At 34.8% G+C, this 17,678-nt stretch overlaps 1 protein-coding gene across 1 annotated transcript in view; it reads left to right on the forward strand.

Moving 5' to 3' along the window:
• The window catches only part of LOC143387302 (NBAS subunit of NRZ tethering complex-like), a 254,702-nt gene that overhangs the window by 94,937 nt on the left and 142,087 nt on the right, over positions 1-17,678 (forward strand). The window contains 3 exon segments of the mRNA XM_077108062.1: positions 6,012-6,114; positions 9,570-9,799; positions 14,474-14,586. Of these exon segments, the coding sequence (XP_076964177.1) occupies positions 6,012-6,114; positions 9,570-9,799; positions 14,474-14,586 (446 nt within the window).

The following is a 17,678-nucleotide window of genomic DNA, read 5'->3' on the forward strand; positions in this document are numbered from 1 at the left end:
TTGTTGAAAATACTGTCATTTCTCTACCTACTTACCTTTGCAACTTTGTTGAAAGTCAGTTGTGCATATGTGTAAGGGTGATTTTTTTAAAGTCTTTATTCTGTCTACTAATTTTTCATTCTTCCAAAAGCACATTACACTGGTTATTATAGATCTATAATAAATCTTGACCTTAGTTAATATTAGTCTCTCAACTTTTTTCTTTTTCAAATTTGTTTTGCTTATTATAGGGCCTTTCCATTTACATATGAACTTTAAAATCGACATGTCAAGTGCTCTCATTTGGGATTTTGGTAGGGATTACATCAAATTTACATATTTTGGAGGCATTGCTATCCTAAATCCCTATTAAGTCTTCTATTCCATGAACACAGTATACCTCTCTATTTACTTGGGTCTTTAATGATTTTGTTGCTTTTGATGCACAAATCTCATACTTACTTTGTTAAATTGATTTCTAATATTATTTGTTGATTCTATTGTAAATGAAATTGCTTTCTTAATTTTAAATTGTCCATTCCTAGGATGTAATGAAATACAGTTGATTTTTGAAACATTGATCTTGTGTTTTTTAACTTTGTTGGACTGACTAGCTTATATAGTTTTTCTCTGCAGACTTCATAGTCCTGGATGCTAAAGTAGAAAGCTGCCATGTGCTTGGAAAGCTGAGAGTAGTCAGAATGGAGGGCATATGGCTTATACAGTGTGTGCTAATCAGGATTGTTGTAAGCCACATCTCTCGTCTTTCCCAGTCATGACCTCCCTTCAATACATAACTTTGCCCCTTTTTACTGCTTAATGTAAATAAAATTCTATAGTATGTACTTTTATGTAGTCTCCCTGCATTATATTGGTGAGATTCATCTACATTGTTGGTATAACATTATTTGTTCATTCTCATTGTTGTAAAATATTTCATTTTGTGAATATAATACATTATTTATAAATTCTATGTTATGGACATTTTGATTATTTCTCAGTTTTACTTGTTCTTAATACTGTTTCTATGAATAATTTTAATTTTTAAAAATTTGTTCTTTTTTAATTAAACATGGTAATAGAATATATTGACATATTTAAACAAATCTGAAGTATCTTATTCTAATAAAGATTCCAGTCTCTTGTTGTACATATGTGGAGATTGACTACGCTATGCTTACATATGCACATGGGAAAGTTAAGTCAGATTTATTCCTGTCTTTCCTATACTTATGTCTTTGGATATATATGCATATGTGTTTTTCTTGAATACCATACCTACTTAGCATATAATTGCTGAGTTATAGAATATGCCTGAGACCAACTTTAGGAGATTCTGCCAAATATTTCACAATTATTGTGTATATTGCTGTAGCAGTATATAGTTATTTGATACTGAGTTTTTTTTCCCTTTCCTCCTTTTTTAAGCAAATACGATAGCATTTTACTGAAATCCTAATGTGTATTTCCCTAATGACGATGAAGTTGGGAACTTTATAATAGGATCAAAACATCACATTTCTAGCAGTAAATCTAAAATGAAATATATAAATCATATACACTGAAAATTACAAACACTGAGAACAATAATAGACATAAAAAATGGACAAATATACCTTATGTTTGTTGATTGGAAGATACAGTCGTGTAAATGTCAGTTCTGCCTAAGCTGATCTATTCTTTTCCTGCATTCCTATAAGGATTCTAGTATATGTACATATTAAATTAAGAGCTGCGCAAGTATAAAATTTGTTCAGTGGAAATGTTATTTTCTGATGATGATCAGAAAATATTTGTGTTACTCAATAATTTGGTGAATATATGACTTTTTCATGTTCTATTTCTGTTGCTTAAAACAGATTCTAACAGTTTATAGGTAATGAATCTTTTCAAACGAATGTGTGAATAAGTGTAAAAAGATAATGTTAAATTTGATAACTAGAACATTTTTATTTACACTAATTATGTTTCTATGTTAACTTCATTTGAAGTATAATAGTCATTCTAAGGAAGTTAGAAATTTTGCTGAGTTTCTCTTTGGAAATTTATTTAAAACCAGTTATAAGAGAGACAGGACAACTGAACTCATTAGTTAACATTTACATTTCTTAAATATTTATGAATTTTTTATTTACATTATTTTATGACTATTTTGTTATGAATTTTGACATACTTAGTGTCTGTATTATGCTTGATGTCAGGCTTCTGAAGAAAGACATGACACCTCTCTGGACTGGTTGGAGCTATGTCCAATTATTCTAACAGAATACTCATGAAGTCTGTGAGAATTAAAAGATTATCTTGTAAAAAAGTTGGCAACAGAGTTGAAAGGCATTTTGAAGTAGGTGGTATCCAAATGTTCAGTAATAAACTCTGAATTTTTTAATCTATTATACTAGATTTTTAGGCAGGGAAATAAGCAGAGAGGACCTGTGACCTTGTGGCCTTAGGGTGGAGATTCCAGATTGAAGATGGATGTGATGATCAGAGAGGTGTAAGCTGGAGGTAGGGAGTGGAGTGGGATCCCCAAGGATGCAGGTGAGGTTAGATTCTGAACCTGACCCTCAGGAGACTGTAAAGATGTGAAGAATGCTTGGGAAAAGCCTTCTCAAAAGCTAATGCTGAAGGGGCAGGCTCACAGGAAGTAGGATCAAATAATGAGAGCTTTTCAAAATCTTTTTTCTCTCTTGTTATTCGAATTTTGAGATACAGTTTAAAGATTAAAAGAAAAAACTCTGATGCTAACGAGTCAGTCTTATATATTTCCCTCTTTTAAGATCTAGTTCTACATCTTTTTAGGAAACCTGGTTTGACTACTCCAGGTGGAATGAATTGTTTTTCCTGGAGATTCCCTGGCTTTTCCCATGTGCCTCCCTTGCTGTTGTCCTCATTTCTTGAAATAGCATCCTGTGGTAATTAAAGTCTGTACTTTACATTCCCCTTTAGATCACTCATTCTCTAGCACGAACATGATCACCACCATACAGCTCAGATGGGAACTCGCATATCAGCTGTCTGACTATTGAATGATTAAGATTTTGAATGATTCAACTCTTAAGATTTCTTAATGGTCGGAGGAATGCAACTCAGTGCTACCAGCACTTGCCTCGAAGACTGGGAGACTTGGGTTTGATCTCAAGTGCTGCAAAACAACCAACCAATCAATCAAGATGCAAAACAAAAATCCCACTTCTCTTTCCTTTAAGAGGGGGGAAAAAATTCCTGTTCAAGTGGGGTGTGAGGTTCTGACTGCTCTAAAACCTTCTCTTTAACAGGAAAGCCTTGCTGTTGCTGCAAGATTGTCCTCACACTGAGTTCCTTACATAATGTTGAAGTGTCTGAAGTTAATTTTTACTCAGTGACCTGTTTACTAAGAATACGGCCCATTTTCAAAGTAGTATGCTTAAAATGAATTTTAATTATTTTGTTACGTTACCATGGCTTGGCCTTCATTACCTCCAGAATAGTCTTGTATATATCCTAAATGGTAGCAATGTCATCAAATCTGTTAAAACCGAGGTTTGACCATCTTGAATACAAGACTGTTTTTCCCTTAAAAATCCACCTCTGTTCCAAAGCTGAACTCATACTGTGTATGTGTGTGTTCAGGAATCTTGTTAATTTGCAAGCCTGTTTAGTTTCTTCAAGTTCTATTCTTCATTCTTATTTACTGAATGTTTTCTGAAGAAGGCCATTATAAATAATGTGTTATAATTTATTTTAATTAGAACTCTATTTACGACTAGCCATGTGTGAGGAAACATTAATACCATCTGTCCCGGTGCTGATGGCTTCTAGAAGAACAGCTGGGCTGTGAGGACTTGAGTTCAGCTAGATGATGCCTAGGTCTGATTTTATTGAGCTGGTGGAAGCTGGGGCCCTCACTTCATCAAACCTTCTGCTGTGTCTCCGCTTGCATACCAAAGCTGAAAGAGTCCTCCATTCTTTGAGGCCAGAGGGTAGAGTTCAAGTACTAATATCAAACTAAAGAAAACATTTTATGGATTATTCTGAGAAATTCTTGCCAATGTTATATATTTTGTGTGTGTGTATGCTAAAAAATGGTTTTCTTCTTATGTATTACATATGAAATGAGAGTAATTATTCATTTGTGTAATATAAAATGCCAAAGGCAAGTGAAGCATATTCTTATTAAAAGAAGCATATGCTTACTAAAACTTTTAGGAGAAGCTGGGCAAGGTAATGTGTGCCTTTTACTCCAAGAACTCAGGAAGTTGATGCAGGAGGATCACTTGAGCCCATGAGTTGCAGGACAGCCTAGAAAACATGACAAAAAATTTTTTATAGACTAGATTTTTTACAGAAATTCACCTCAATGCATACTTTTCGTATAGAAATATTATATGTGTACTGTCAATCTGCTCTTTTTATCACAGCACTTGGAAATAGTAATGATTTTTAAAAAATGCATTATGACATAAAGCCAAAAATGATTAACAAAAAGATACATTATCTAGTTGGTATTTGACAAACACAAAACAGAATCTACCCTTTTCGAACATTGAGATTCAGGCCTGGGGTTGTGGTTCAGTGATAGTGTGCTTGCGTTGTGTGCATGGGGTACTGGGTTTGATCCTCAGCACCACATAAATAAAATAAAGGTATTGTGCCCATCTACAACTAAAAAAAAAAATTGAGATTCATTATGTAGAACTTGAAAACAAATTTTAGGTAAACATAAATGATGATTCCAAACAAATATATATTAATCTAAGATGAACTTTTGAGAATTAGTGTGTTCTTTCTACAAGGCAATATTAGTAATCATATGTAACTTAAACACATAAATGTATTTGTAACTTCATTTTCATTCATTGTTTGTTGAAAACTTATTACCAGAAAAATTGGAAGTCTCTTTGTATGTTCTAGTTTAAGTTTATCTTTATAACATACATAAAAGGGAGCCTAGAACTCAGTATATTAAAAACTCAAGTTCATACGGGTAATTAAGCTTATAGGAGCATCTTGCATCAATGTTTGTGTTTCATCAGAATTATTATCCATTCCTTTTGAAACTGAGGTGGGCTTTGAGTTAGGAAAGTGAAATTCAGAAATATTAAATGACAGCTAATCTGTGACTGTAGATGAAAATGTTAGCAAAACCCTTTCCCCTGCTACAGGAGATCTTGATCATAAATTCCCTTCTCTGTACCTTTGGAAGAAAACATAAAATGGTTTTTAATCAACCGAATTACAAACGTCTCAGTGCTTGGGTATAATTGATCGAACTGGTAAATTACTTCTGGCATGGAAGAAGTGTAAATGACCCAGAAATTCCCTGTGGGACCTTTTCACTTGGGCCTTTCTTGAGTGTGGTCACTGGCATGTTTCTTAAGGGGCCTGGAACACTGTGTCTGTGGAATAGTTGCAGAGGGTCCTGGCTCTTGGGAACAGGAAGCTCCTTGCTGTGCCCACGGGGTGAACTCCTGTAACTGCTCCATGAGGCTTTTTTTACCTGAACTGTCACCTGAGAAGGTGACTCTGCAGTATTCTGTAAGTTGCTCTATGGAATGCTGTCCATACTGTCACTGAAGGAACAACTCAAATGGCCCTGCTGCGAGTCATGGTTCCCATCCTGTCTTCAAATCCAGTATCGCCTGTGGTTGCCCCATGTGTTTGAATGTTCAGTTGAAGACAGACCTCAGAGAGGAGGTGCACAGTGATGAAGATGAAGTTTGAAACGAATTCCTGTCTCCAAATGCTTTTTCTTCATCATAGCTGCTTTGGTTTTGTGCTTTATTTTACCTTAGAAACTCACAACTTGTCGATTTGCCATTTATTGTTTCTGCTGCTCGTTTCGTGTCTAAGCAGCCTATGACAGGGGCTGATTTGGCAGCAGCTCTAGCATTGAGGTACAGCTTCCCAGCTTTTCTTTCTGTCTTCATATGAGATCATTCCTAGTGATCATTTGGAATGGTGGTACTTGTTTGTTGTGTTCTTAACTTTTAACTAATAGAAGAGAGATCTTTCATGTTTTCGGTTTTCATCTTGTTTTTCCTCTGTTATTACAGGCAGCCTCCTGTGAGTGAGTCTCATTGGAGAACCTTGCTGCAAGACATGTTAACCATGCAGCAGAATGTGTACACGTGTCTGGATCCCGATGCTTGTTATGAGGTAACTACTCCTGTAAACTGCTGCCTTTTAATTTTTTACACTGTTGGTGACAAGGAAGATGACAATAAGCTGCACTGTGATACTGTTCAAATAGCTGATAATTGACTAGTACTTCCAGTTTAGTAGTTTTATACTCACTATTTTTCTATCTTTGCTTATTGCAACACCAAGTATTTAATGGGGTAATCATCAGCTAAAAACAAAATTGTACATGACTTCTCTTCGTGGTGGTTATTAAAACTTTATTTAGTGGCTGAGGGTGTAACTCTGGTATAGTGCATTCTTAGCTTGTGGGAGGCCCTTAATTCAGCCCTCAGCATGCAACAAGACTATAAAACCAAAAAAACATATTTAATGTGCCTTAGAAAACTCTTCCAGATTTGTCTTGTCTTCTTTTATCTTACTTGTTTTCCATATGTCTTTATCTCTTTATTGTTTATCCTGTCAGGGTATTCTTCTAAAACAAAATGTTCATGGTGCTCCCTTTCTTAAATGTGTTGCTTGATATCCATACAAATAACCAGATGAAAATGTTAGCATTGTAGTTGTTGTTTGCATGGCATGGAGAGCCACAGCAGCCTGCATTCTCCTGTCCGCTCCCACCTTGGTCACTCTCCACCATGAACTTATACTCCAGGAACTCCATCAAATCTGACATGAATCCACCTATCCACCACCATGCTGGTCCACATTTCTGTGACTTTATGTACTTTGCCAGAAATATATTCCTTTTTCATTTACTTGGAACATCCCGATGCATTTTTAGGACTCACTTCACTAATTATGTCCCCTAGGGATACCTTCCTTTGTCTTTTCATTATAACTTACCTCTGCTGTAGCTTTTCTTAAAATAGTTTTTGCTTACATATGTGTTCCTTTGATTTGGTCATGAATTTGGTCATGGTCCTAGTTAGGTGTTATCCCAACACATTCATCCTTACATACCCCGCAGTGTTATGTCTGGAATGTAAAAAATGATGCTTAAGAAATGGTTGTCACTTGACTGGGAACATAATCCAGGGGGGACTTATTTATTATTTTTGAAGGTTTGTGTAATAACAATAAATTGCTGATGATCCAACTAACTCACTTTTAATGAGATTCAGCCTAAAAGAGGTTTCGCATTTGAAGTTTCTTGTTTAAATAAGTCATGTACAAAACCATATAGGGCATTCCCATAACAAAGCACAATCCATTTTATGGAATGAGAGTTGTAAAAATAGGTCTCTATTTTGTGAAATTGTTGTTTTTTAATTTAAGTAATTCAAACAAAAAAGCAGTAACAGACTGTTGAGAAAAGAATGATTTTATATTTGAAATTCAGGTTTTTAAATGCTTGACTGACTGTAAGGTTGATATTGTTGATTACAGTCTCACAGCACATACAATTGCCAGTAACTTCCCATTGTGTGTTGAAAACAAAACTTGAAATCAAATTTAGGAGAAAATAATCTGTATGCACTTGGAATCTAAAACTGACTTACTATGTCTGAAGTAGTATTTTTATATCACTGTGATGGTGTTTTGGTACCTTCCTGTTTCGGATTAGGATTCGATTGAAAAATTGGCCATCTGTATGTTACACTTCAACTAGCTCCTTTGTGCAGTAATCTCTCATAACAACCGGATTGATATATTACATTTTAAAATATTGTAGTACCTTTTTATTAGGCTTGACATCTTAATGATATCTATTTGAGTGTCTCTCTGTTGAGAAAACATTTGAAACATTATGAAGATTCTAGAAGACAGTTGTATAGATTTGATAAACTTAGAAGTTTTAAATATCATTTTTGTACCTTTAAACTATGCTATATTGTCTTACTGACTTTCAGTTATTAGATTTTGCTGTCCTTGGAAAGTAATTTGAAACCTCAGTGGTGTAACTTTGAAAATGTTACATAAAGATTTACTTATAGCCTTTAGAACAGAAATCCATACTGTTCATTTTAGCAAGACTTTAAGTTTTAGGATTAAATAATTTGAGTTTTTCAGCTTTTGCCTTGAGTCTTTATGGCTTGCTTGAATAAACCAGAGTTATAGAGAAACTGGTCCATGCTTGGAGGAAGCTGTTTTGGTCAGTCAGATGGAAGAAGCGACGAGGACTGTTCATTGATTTACTTTCTATATAATATCTGTTTTATAGAAGATACTTCTTAAACATTAGAGACTTTATTCTTAACAGACATCTCAATAAAGGCCGGGTCAAAAATGCTTTTCGTAAAGCGATAACAAGGGAAAACTATGAAAACTTGATCTTAATTATGAGGAGACTCTTCTCCATGAAATATATATATATATACATTTTTTTTTCTTTTCTGTTTCTCTTCTATCTTCATCCAGCTGTGGAATGCTAGGGAAGAACATTCTTGGGGAAGTTCTTGTGCTAATTATAGATCACATTATTAGTTTTCCTTAAAAGTTAAAAACTTTTTTTTAGTTATACATGGGCACAATATCTTACTTTGTTTATTTTTATGTGGTGCTGAGAATCGAACCCAATGCCTCGCAAGTGCTCTGCCACTGAGCCACAACCCCAGCCCTATAGATCACATCATTAGTGTAGGCTTTAAAAGGATCACGTTAATACTTTATATAGTATGTATGTAAGCTCAATTAATTTATTACTTTTGTTAATTGATACTGTTAGTTGCCTCCTAGAATATGATATTTGCATGAACACTTTCTATCAGTGTCTTTTTATTGAAGTATTTTTTCGGGTGGTGGAGTTCCAAGGAGTGAACTCAGGGGTACTCAACCACTGAGCCACATCCCCAGCACTATTTTGTATTTTATTTAGAGACAGGGTCTGAGTTGCTTAGCACCTCACTTTTTGCTGAGGCTGGCTTTGAAGTCGTGATCCTCTGTCTTGGCTTCCTGAACTGCTGGCATTATAGGCGTGTGCCACTGCGTTCAGCTTGAAATATTTTTTTAATATGCAGGTTGAAAAAAATCTGCTATGTGGTATATCATAATTTTAATGACTAGGTTAAATATAACACTTGTAGCTTGTCTGTTTAGTTTGCGAGACTGAATTCAGATGGTTTAACCAATTATAAGTTATGTATATCATATTCAAAGACTTCCTTTTAAAAATTGAAGTGATTATAGTTTAACAGAAGGGCCCTGGTTAAGGGTAGGGGAGTATATCTACTAGATGCTCTTTTTAATGAATATGAACTTTGAATGCTTCTAACACCTTAAAATTATATGCTTTTGTTTTGGTTCAGTGAAATTATTCTTTCATCTTTCTAAAAGGTGAATTTTTTTTATTCAAGTGAAATTAGCCGGTTTTGAAGGATATAATTTATTGTTATTTTGTACCTCTACAGTGTTACACAACCAGCGGATGTGGTTGAATGTGTTTTTTGTTTCATTTGGATTTCAGAGCCTTCATTTTGTTAAAAATGAGTCTGCCTTGTCTATCACTAATTCCTGTGTTTTTTCCTTCCCAGATATTTACAGAAAGCCTTCTGTGCTCCAGTCGCCTTGAGAACATCTACCTAGCTGGTCAAATGATGCACTGCAGTGCTTGGTCAGTAAATCCTGCAGCCAGTGTGGCCCAGAAAGGAAAAATCCAGTACAGGGTCAGTTACGAGAAAAGTGTTGACTTGGTTTTGGCTGCCAGCAGAGAGTACTTCAACTCATCCACCAATCTTAGCGACAGCTGCATGGATCTGGCCAGGTCGAACACCTGTTTTTTCATAAGAGAGGGGCAAGTCACAATGCATAAACTCCACCGTGACTTGATTCTTTATGTCTTTATAAAAGTACAGTTATTTATTGCTTCAGTAAAAAATGAAAACTAATGAATTATGAATATCTATTTACTTCATCTTGACCCAGTATCTCCAGCCTGTTTTTTGTTAGGTCATTTGTGCTGATTATAAGTCTATATTTTTCTTTTGTTGGAAGAGATTCATGTGATGGCATATAAATTAAAGTTCTGAAAATTCCTAGGATTTTGCACAGTATTTGATCTGTTTAGAGACAAGAGACCTGATTAGATGATAAAGTTCAAAAGTTCCTTCGAAGTAGAAATATCTAGAATATAAATTCAGTTCCTCTCTTGGCCTCTCTTATTAGTTTAATCCTCTTATTTAAATAGAAGAGTCTAAATTTTTAGTTACTCAAAATTGAACTGATTTTCCCTGAAAGAATTTATTCATGATTTGAAATTAGTTTTTACAGTTAATTTTGATGAAATTAAAAGACTAATAAATACTGATGAAAAAATATATCACTTTATGATAAAAGCTTCAAAAATATTTCTATTAGTCCATTTTTCATTATTAAAATGAAATAACCTGAGATTAAATATTTACAAAGATGAGGTGTTTATTTAGCTCATAGTTTTGGATGCTGAAAGTTTGAACCATAAAGGGTTTGTCTTTGGGGGGGGGCCTTACTACATCACCACTTGGCAGATGGCATCACAAAGGCAAGGAGAGGTGGGAGAGGGAGGAACCCATGGGAAGCCAGATCAAGGGGACTGGGCCAGTCTTAGAACTTCTCACTAGTCCCCAATTCTTAAAGAAATATTACCACCACCATACTAGGGACTAAGCTCCCAACATCTGAACCCTTGAGGGACACTGAAACCATGACCAAACCATAACATTGATCTTACTTCTTCAATGCTGCAGGAGCTGAAAAGTGGCATCCTTTTTCCTGCCATCTGACCAATTTCCTGATGTTCTTACCACCAGCTGTTTTCTCTGTTGTTGTATCTAGTCCTATTACTACTACGTACTTCTCATCTAATTCATATCTTGGAAGTCTGAGTCTGTTTTGTTTTTCTTTGATCTCCTTTTTTAGACTGTTCCATCTTGCTTAAAGCTAAATTGATTTTCATTCCTTTCTACAAACACATTTTAAAATTGCTTTTAGTTCAATTAGCAGTTTTTCTGAGGACTTGGCTTTCTCACGTCCTCCATGAGTATTTGTTTCTTTGGTCAAACAAAGGAACTCGAGAAAAGGTAGGCAAGTGCTCTACCACTGAGCCACAACCCCATCACGGCCAGTACATTCTTATCTAGTAGTCTTGTTAACTAGCTTCTTATTGAGAAAGCAGTAAATATCCAAACAATATAAGAAGGATATGAATGGGAACATTTTTCTCCTCATTCTGTTTCCTCTAAATTTTCCTCAGTTATTGTTAAAATTAGTTTCTTTATCTTTCAAAATATTTTATTGAACATCATCCTCTTTCTTAAATAACAAGTTTTTCCTATTCATACAGTCTGTTTTAGTCATCTCTTGCATCATTGTGACCAAAAGACCAGGTAAGAATAATGTAGAGGAGAGGAAGTTTGTTTGGGACCTCAGTTTCAGAGGTCTTAGTCTGCAGATGGCCAGCTCTGTCGCTCTGGTCCCGGGAAGCAGGAGGGCATGGCAGAGGAAAGCAGATCAGATCATGCCCACAGGAAGCAGAGAGCTCTGCTCACCAGGGCCCACATATACACCCACTGAATGCACGCCACAAGTGACCTGCCTTCTCTAGCCATATGCTATCTGCCTTTACTTAACACATAGTTAATCCATATCTGCTGAATTAAGGCTCTCAAAACCAAATTAGATTAAGGCTCTCAAACCAAATTTCACCTGTGAACTTTCTTGAGTTCTCTCTCATGAGCTTTTTTTGGAGGCACCTCATATCTAAACTATAACACATATCTTTTTTATGATCATTTCATACTCTTCATGTTTTACTTAAATATAAAACTTACATAACTTACCAAAATATTTAAAGCTTTTTCACTTTAATAACTAATAAACTTTAGTATACAAGTATTACAACATCACATATCCATAAAATATGTACATAAAATATTTGTGCATGAAATTTCAGGCTTTTATGATCAGTTAAAATGTTTAGTTACTTAGAAATGTTATTTATGAAAGCACCCAGTTTCTTCTAAAATGCTTATATAATGTTCTATTACTATATTTTTGCTATTATAATTATCATCATGGCTAAAGAGGTTAAGGACAGACAGGGAGAAAGACGGCAAAGCTCACAATGAACTAAAGACACGATTTGGGTATCATCCTACTTTATATACAAAGAGATGAAAAATTGTGGTATGTATGTGTAATAAAGATAGTAATGCAAAAAAAGTACAAGTATAAAGATGAATTGGCATGAACCTACTTTATATACAAAGATATGAAAAATTGCTCTATATGTATAAGAATTATAATGCATTCAGCTATTGTGTACTTAAAAAAAGAAATCAATTAAATAAATGAAATCCCTCCTTATTAAAAATAACAAACACCTTTTTATCTTTTTTTATCACTTATGTTCTATCTTGAATGTTTTTTAGATATAAGTACATATAAGTTTATTGTAGTTCTTTTAAAAATTTGTCTAAATTATGTCAGTAGAATGCATTTTTGACACATAAAGGGAGTATAACTTTTCATTCTTCTGATTGTACATAATTTAAAATTAAATTGGTTGGGTAATCATATATGCACATAGAATAATGTTAGGTTCATTCTCTTTCCTACCCCAAACCTCTTGCCTTCCCTTCACTCCCTTCTAATCCATAATAAGTCTGTTCTTCCCTAGCTCCACCCCCTTATTGTCAACTAGCATTTGCATATCAGATAAAACATTCAGACTTTGGTTCCTTGAGGTTGACTTATTTTGCTTAGCATGCTATTCTCCAGCTCTCTCCATTTACTGGCAAATGTCATAATTTCATTCTTCTTTAAGGATAATATTCCATTGTGTATATATAACACATTTTCCATGCATTTCTTGAAGGGCACCTATGTTGGTTCCATAATTTAGATATTGTGAATTGAGCTGCTATAGACATTGATGTGGCTGTGTCAATATAATATGCTGGTTGTAAATCCTTTGGGAATAAACCAAGGAGTGGGATAACTGGATCTAATGGTGGTTGCATTCCAGTTTTTCTGAGGAATCTCCATACTTCTTTCCAGAGTGGTTGCACCAATTTGCAGTCCCACTAGCAGTGTATGAGGGTACCTTCCCCCCACATCCTTGCCAACGTTTATTGTTGTTTGTATTCTTGATGATTACCATTCTGAATGGAGTGACGTGATATCTTAGAGTACTTGTGATTAAAATTTCTCTTAATTGCTAGAGATGTTGAACATTTTTTCAAATATTTGCTGATTGATTGTATTTCTTCTGTAAAGTGTCTTCTCAGTTTCTTAGCCCATTTATTGATTGGGTTTTTTTTGGTGTAAGTTTGAGTTATTTTTTGATAGTTAGAATATTCCATTGTGTGACTTTTATAGGATTTATTAATTCCCAATTTGGTACGTTTTCTTTAAAACAGCAGTCTGTGGAAATTGTTTATAATACTACCTCTTGAGAAAGTATGGGCCTATCTGTAGTATAAACTTTCACATCTTAGAATTCCAGGATTCAGAGGAAATTACATTTGAAGTGTATATAAAAACTACAAAGAAATCAGACTTTCTATAGTGACTTGGGAGTATAAATGGGTGTTCAACTGATTTAAATCCTATAGGTTTGCAAGAACAAGCTAGGCCTGTTTGTATCACTCAGGCATATGGCATCTAGATACTGGCACCTGGGTCTGTGGTTTCAGCAGTTATTGGTCCTTAGAACATGACCTCTGATTTGCCAACTCTGTATTCCTCTCTATATATCTTTAGAGAATAAGCTTGTTCATTAAATAAAAAATGAAGAAATAATACACTTTCTCTGAACTTTGAAAGTCTGTTTAAAATATTCTGTATGCCAGGTGTGATGACATGAGCTTGTAGTTTCAGCTACTTAGGAGGCTGAGATGGGAGGGTTGCTTGAGCCTCAGGGTCAAGACCGGCCTGGGCAAGAAAGTGAGATCCCTATTTCAAAAAAAATTAAAACAAAACAAAAAAACCCCCAAACTTGATAGGCTTAATGTGTTCTTAAATTACAAAGACAAGTAATTTGCTAATATGTCAGTATTATCAATTGATTGCTTCATTTTTTTTTTAATCAGAAAAAGGTTTTGTGCAGTAAATATTTCTGTAGTTGCTTTTGGAAAACCACATTGAGACTGAATTGTTTTTTCTAAAAGGGAAATTAAAAATTATCTTAATTCTGTCTTTAAAAAACAGTCCTTTCTAATGTAATCATTACTTTTGTATTCATCAGTAAAATAGCACTAAATGGAATTAGAATGCTTTATGCCATGATACTTGCCTTTCTCATGGGCTTACTACAAGAATTATGAAAAATAACAAAGCATCTAGCTGAATAAATATCTGCAATGTCATAGATTCATGATAAATATGTCTGGTCTCATGTTAAATATGGAAAGATAATTTGGCAGAACATGCTTCTTTTTAAAAATCTAATTTCTCACAGGTGCTGCTTACAGCTGATAACAGATAAGCCTGCTGCCATTCAAGAGGAACTAGACCTTATCCGGGCCCTTGGATGTCTTGAAGAATTTGGGGTAAAGATTCTGCCTTTGCAAGGTGAGTTTTTTTCTTAGTATTGCATTGGTAGTAACTTATTTTGTGCCAATTTATTAGTGTCCCTTTTTAGTTTTTGAAACCACAAGTATCTTTGGCCGTTTAGTCCATTAGCGATAGATTCTACATATTCTCTTATTTTTCCAGTGAAATCTCAGTGGAAACCCAAACCAAAAAATAAATTCAACATTTTACCATAAATTTATTTTTTAACTCACATTTGCAGACTTTTAAAAAATATTAGTAATAGAGTAGTGAGGCTACCTATAAAAATAAAAGTTGAATTTGGGAATTATAGATGAATATTTCAGATTTACGTTAGTTTTTAGTATATAGCTTATTCTGAATTTTGTTTCATTTCATAGATTTGATTATTTCTTTTTATACTTGATGTAGAAAATTGTTTAAGTCAATTCTAAGTTTTGTGTAGAGTTTAGTTAATTAGTGTTATTTTTTCATAAAGCTGAAGTTCTGGTGCCTAAATGTAAAAGGCCTTAAAGTTCCACCTAAAGAGCTTCCTCACACAGACATGTGTCTCTTCTACTTTATGCTATGAGCACAGTGCCCAGCTCACGACGACCTGGACCTTAGCTGACCTAAGCTGATAAGTGGAAGGTAGATTTTCAGTTGCTTCAAATCCTAGATACCAATGCCTTAAATGAAGAGGGTGTTTGGCTCTTAGGGGTGTGCTTGACTGGCTTCCCTGGCTGGCCATGTGTTCTTTTTTTTTTAAAAAAATTATTCATTCTAATTTGTATATGTGACAGCACAATGCAATTCACTTCATATTATACATAAGACAATTTTTCGAGTCACTGATTTACACAAAGTATTATCACACCATTCATACATGTACTTAGGGTGGTGATGTCTAACTCACTCCACCATCATTCCTACCCTCTTGCCCCTTCCCTTCCCCTCTCTCTCCGTTGCCCTGTCTAAAGTTCCTCCATTCCTCCCATGCTCACCCCCCTATTGCCATTACCAGTGAACCTCTTCATATCAAAACATTCGTCCTTTGGTTTTTGGGGACTGACTTACTTCACTGAACATTATATTCTCCATCTATTTACCTGCAAGTCCCTGTTTTTAATTCTGAAAATCGTTGGAATTGGGACTGGGAGGAGGTGTATAGTGGAGTTCCCTCCTTCTGTGTGTTGGTATGTTTACACAATAGATGTCACCTTTGGATAATAAGGCCTTGTTGTAAGTTCCTTGGTGTCTTTTGTCTTCTACAGTATTAGGTTGGCTGGACCTCAAGGGATCTGAATCTCGAACAATCTTTCATATGGGCCTAAATTTCTGCTTCTCAGACAATAGGCTTCAAAGAATATTATTGTTACTTTTAGTATCTTTGGAAGTGTATTTGTATATAATTTTAAATATCCTGTAGCATCTTAAGTGTATGTAAGCTGATTATTAAATCGCTAGAAAATTATATTCAATTGTAGCATTAAATCAGTTTTGAAGCTCAAAAATCTTTGAAAATTGTGAAGATTAATCAGTGACTGAAACAGCATTTTCTGTTTATTCTAAAATGTCTTAAATCATTAACTCCTTCACCCTTAAACATTTAATTTCAGTTTTCAGTTAGGGAAGAGTTTGGAGCACAATGAAACTTTTACTCTGCCTTTATCCCTTGTGCGGTTATACTGTAGCATCGCTCTGTGCGTGTGCACATGGTACTTCAGTAATTAAACAATATAGAGAAACTTTTTATAGTTCCTCATATGCTATTGAACTTTAAAATGTTGAGCCCTGACTTTCTGTCAATATTTTGGCTTGTAATATTTATCAGCTTTATTCGCTACTGAGTTTAAATATTTACAATCAAACCCAGTAACCTGTAGCTTCTGAAATTTCAAATCAATTTGAGAATTATTAGTCTGTAAACAAGTCTGGATGGCTCCTGGCAAAATGCCAGAGGGAGTGGTTTGTGAAGTTACACCAGGGAGCCATTAAGTGTGGAGATTCCTTATTGGTTAACTGCTGTATCGAGTTTATGTTAATTAGATAAGCTGTGTGGAATGTATAAATATCGCTCCTGTCCTACAATAAACGGCTCCTACTTCTGCTGTATCAATATACACAAGTTGTTCGTCACACCCTTGGTTATTTTGCCCAGCCAGCCGGGCTGCGGCAGAAAACTTAAATTTAAAATTTTCTTTTAGAACGTTTGTCAGAAAAGCCCATGAATCCCATAAGATGGAGACTGTTGGTACTAGCTAAATTATAATTAAAAAAACAGTGAAATAGCATGTAACAATAGTTCCATAAGTTTGAGTCCAAGAAGTATTTGCATGTGTACGTGCATGTATGTTCTTTTCCCTGTAATTTGGGTGTTTTGATTTTTGTATTTGTTTTATTTGAGTGTATTTGTTTTTTACTATTCAAGTGAGTGGTTCTTGGATATTTCAGTTCCCTGAGTTATTTCAGTCACAAGGGAAGTCAGTGTTTTACTCACAGCATTGTGATTCTGCTTAGCTGGTTCTGCCATTTTTCTTGGTAACTGTGAGCAAGTATCTTTATCTTAGTGTCTCCCCCTCCCATTATTTGCCAAAGGGAGATACTGATAAGAACTGCAAGAATTATTTAAAAGGAGTAAGTGGGGGCTGGGGTTGTGGCTCAATAGTAGAGCGCTCACCTAGCATGGGTGAGGCCCTGGGTTCAGTCCTCAGCACCACACAGAAATAAATAACTACAACTAAAAAATTAAAAATAAATAAGTAAATAAAAGGAGTAAGTGGATACATTTCTAGGCCTAGGATGTGGTAAGGCTGTACAAATATCAGTTATCATTTTCATTATTTTGCTTTAAGGCATTTTATAAATGATCATAGAATTAGTGTGGTCTTACCTGCCTTCTTATTCTCCTTCCCATCTTTCTATTCATTCATTTTACTTCCTGCCTTTGATTCTTCTCCTACCTCCAGCACTCAATTCCCTTTTCCTCCTTATTCCTTCTATTTTGTAAACATTAATTTATTAATGGCACATTGAAAATAAGAGTCACATCATAGTGTCACATGAGTTTAAATCTGGTTCAGCTGCTTTGATAAGGCCTGTGGCAACAATGTCTGAGCTTCACCTTTCTT

The sequence above is a fragment of the Callospermophilus lateralis genome, unplaced genomic scaffold (genome assembly GCF_048772815.1).
Source record: "Callospermophilus lateralis isolate mCalLat2 unplaced genomic scaffold, mCalLat2.hap1 Scaffold_127, whole genome shotgun sequence".
NCBI classification, from domain to species: Eukaryota; Metazoa; Chordata; class Mammalia; order Rodentia; family Sciuridae; genus Callospermophilus; species Callospermophilus lateralis.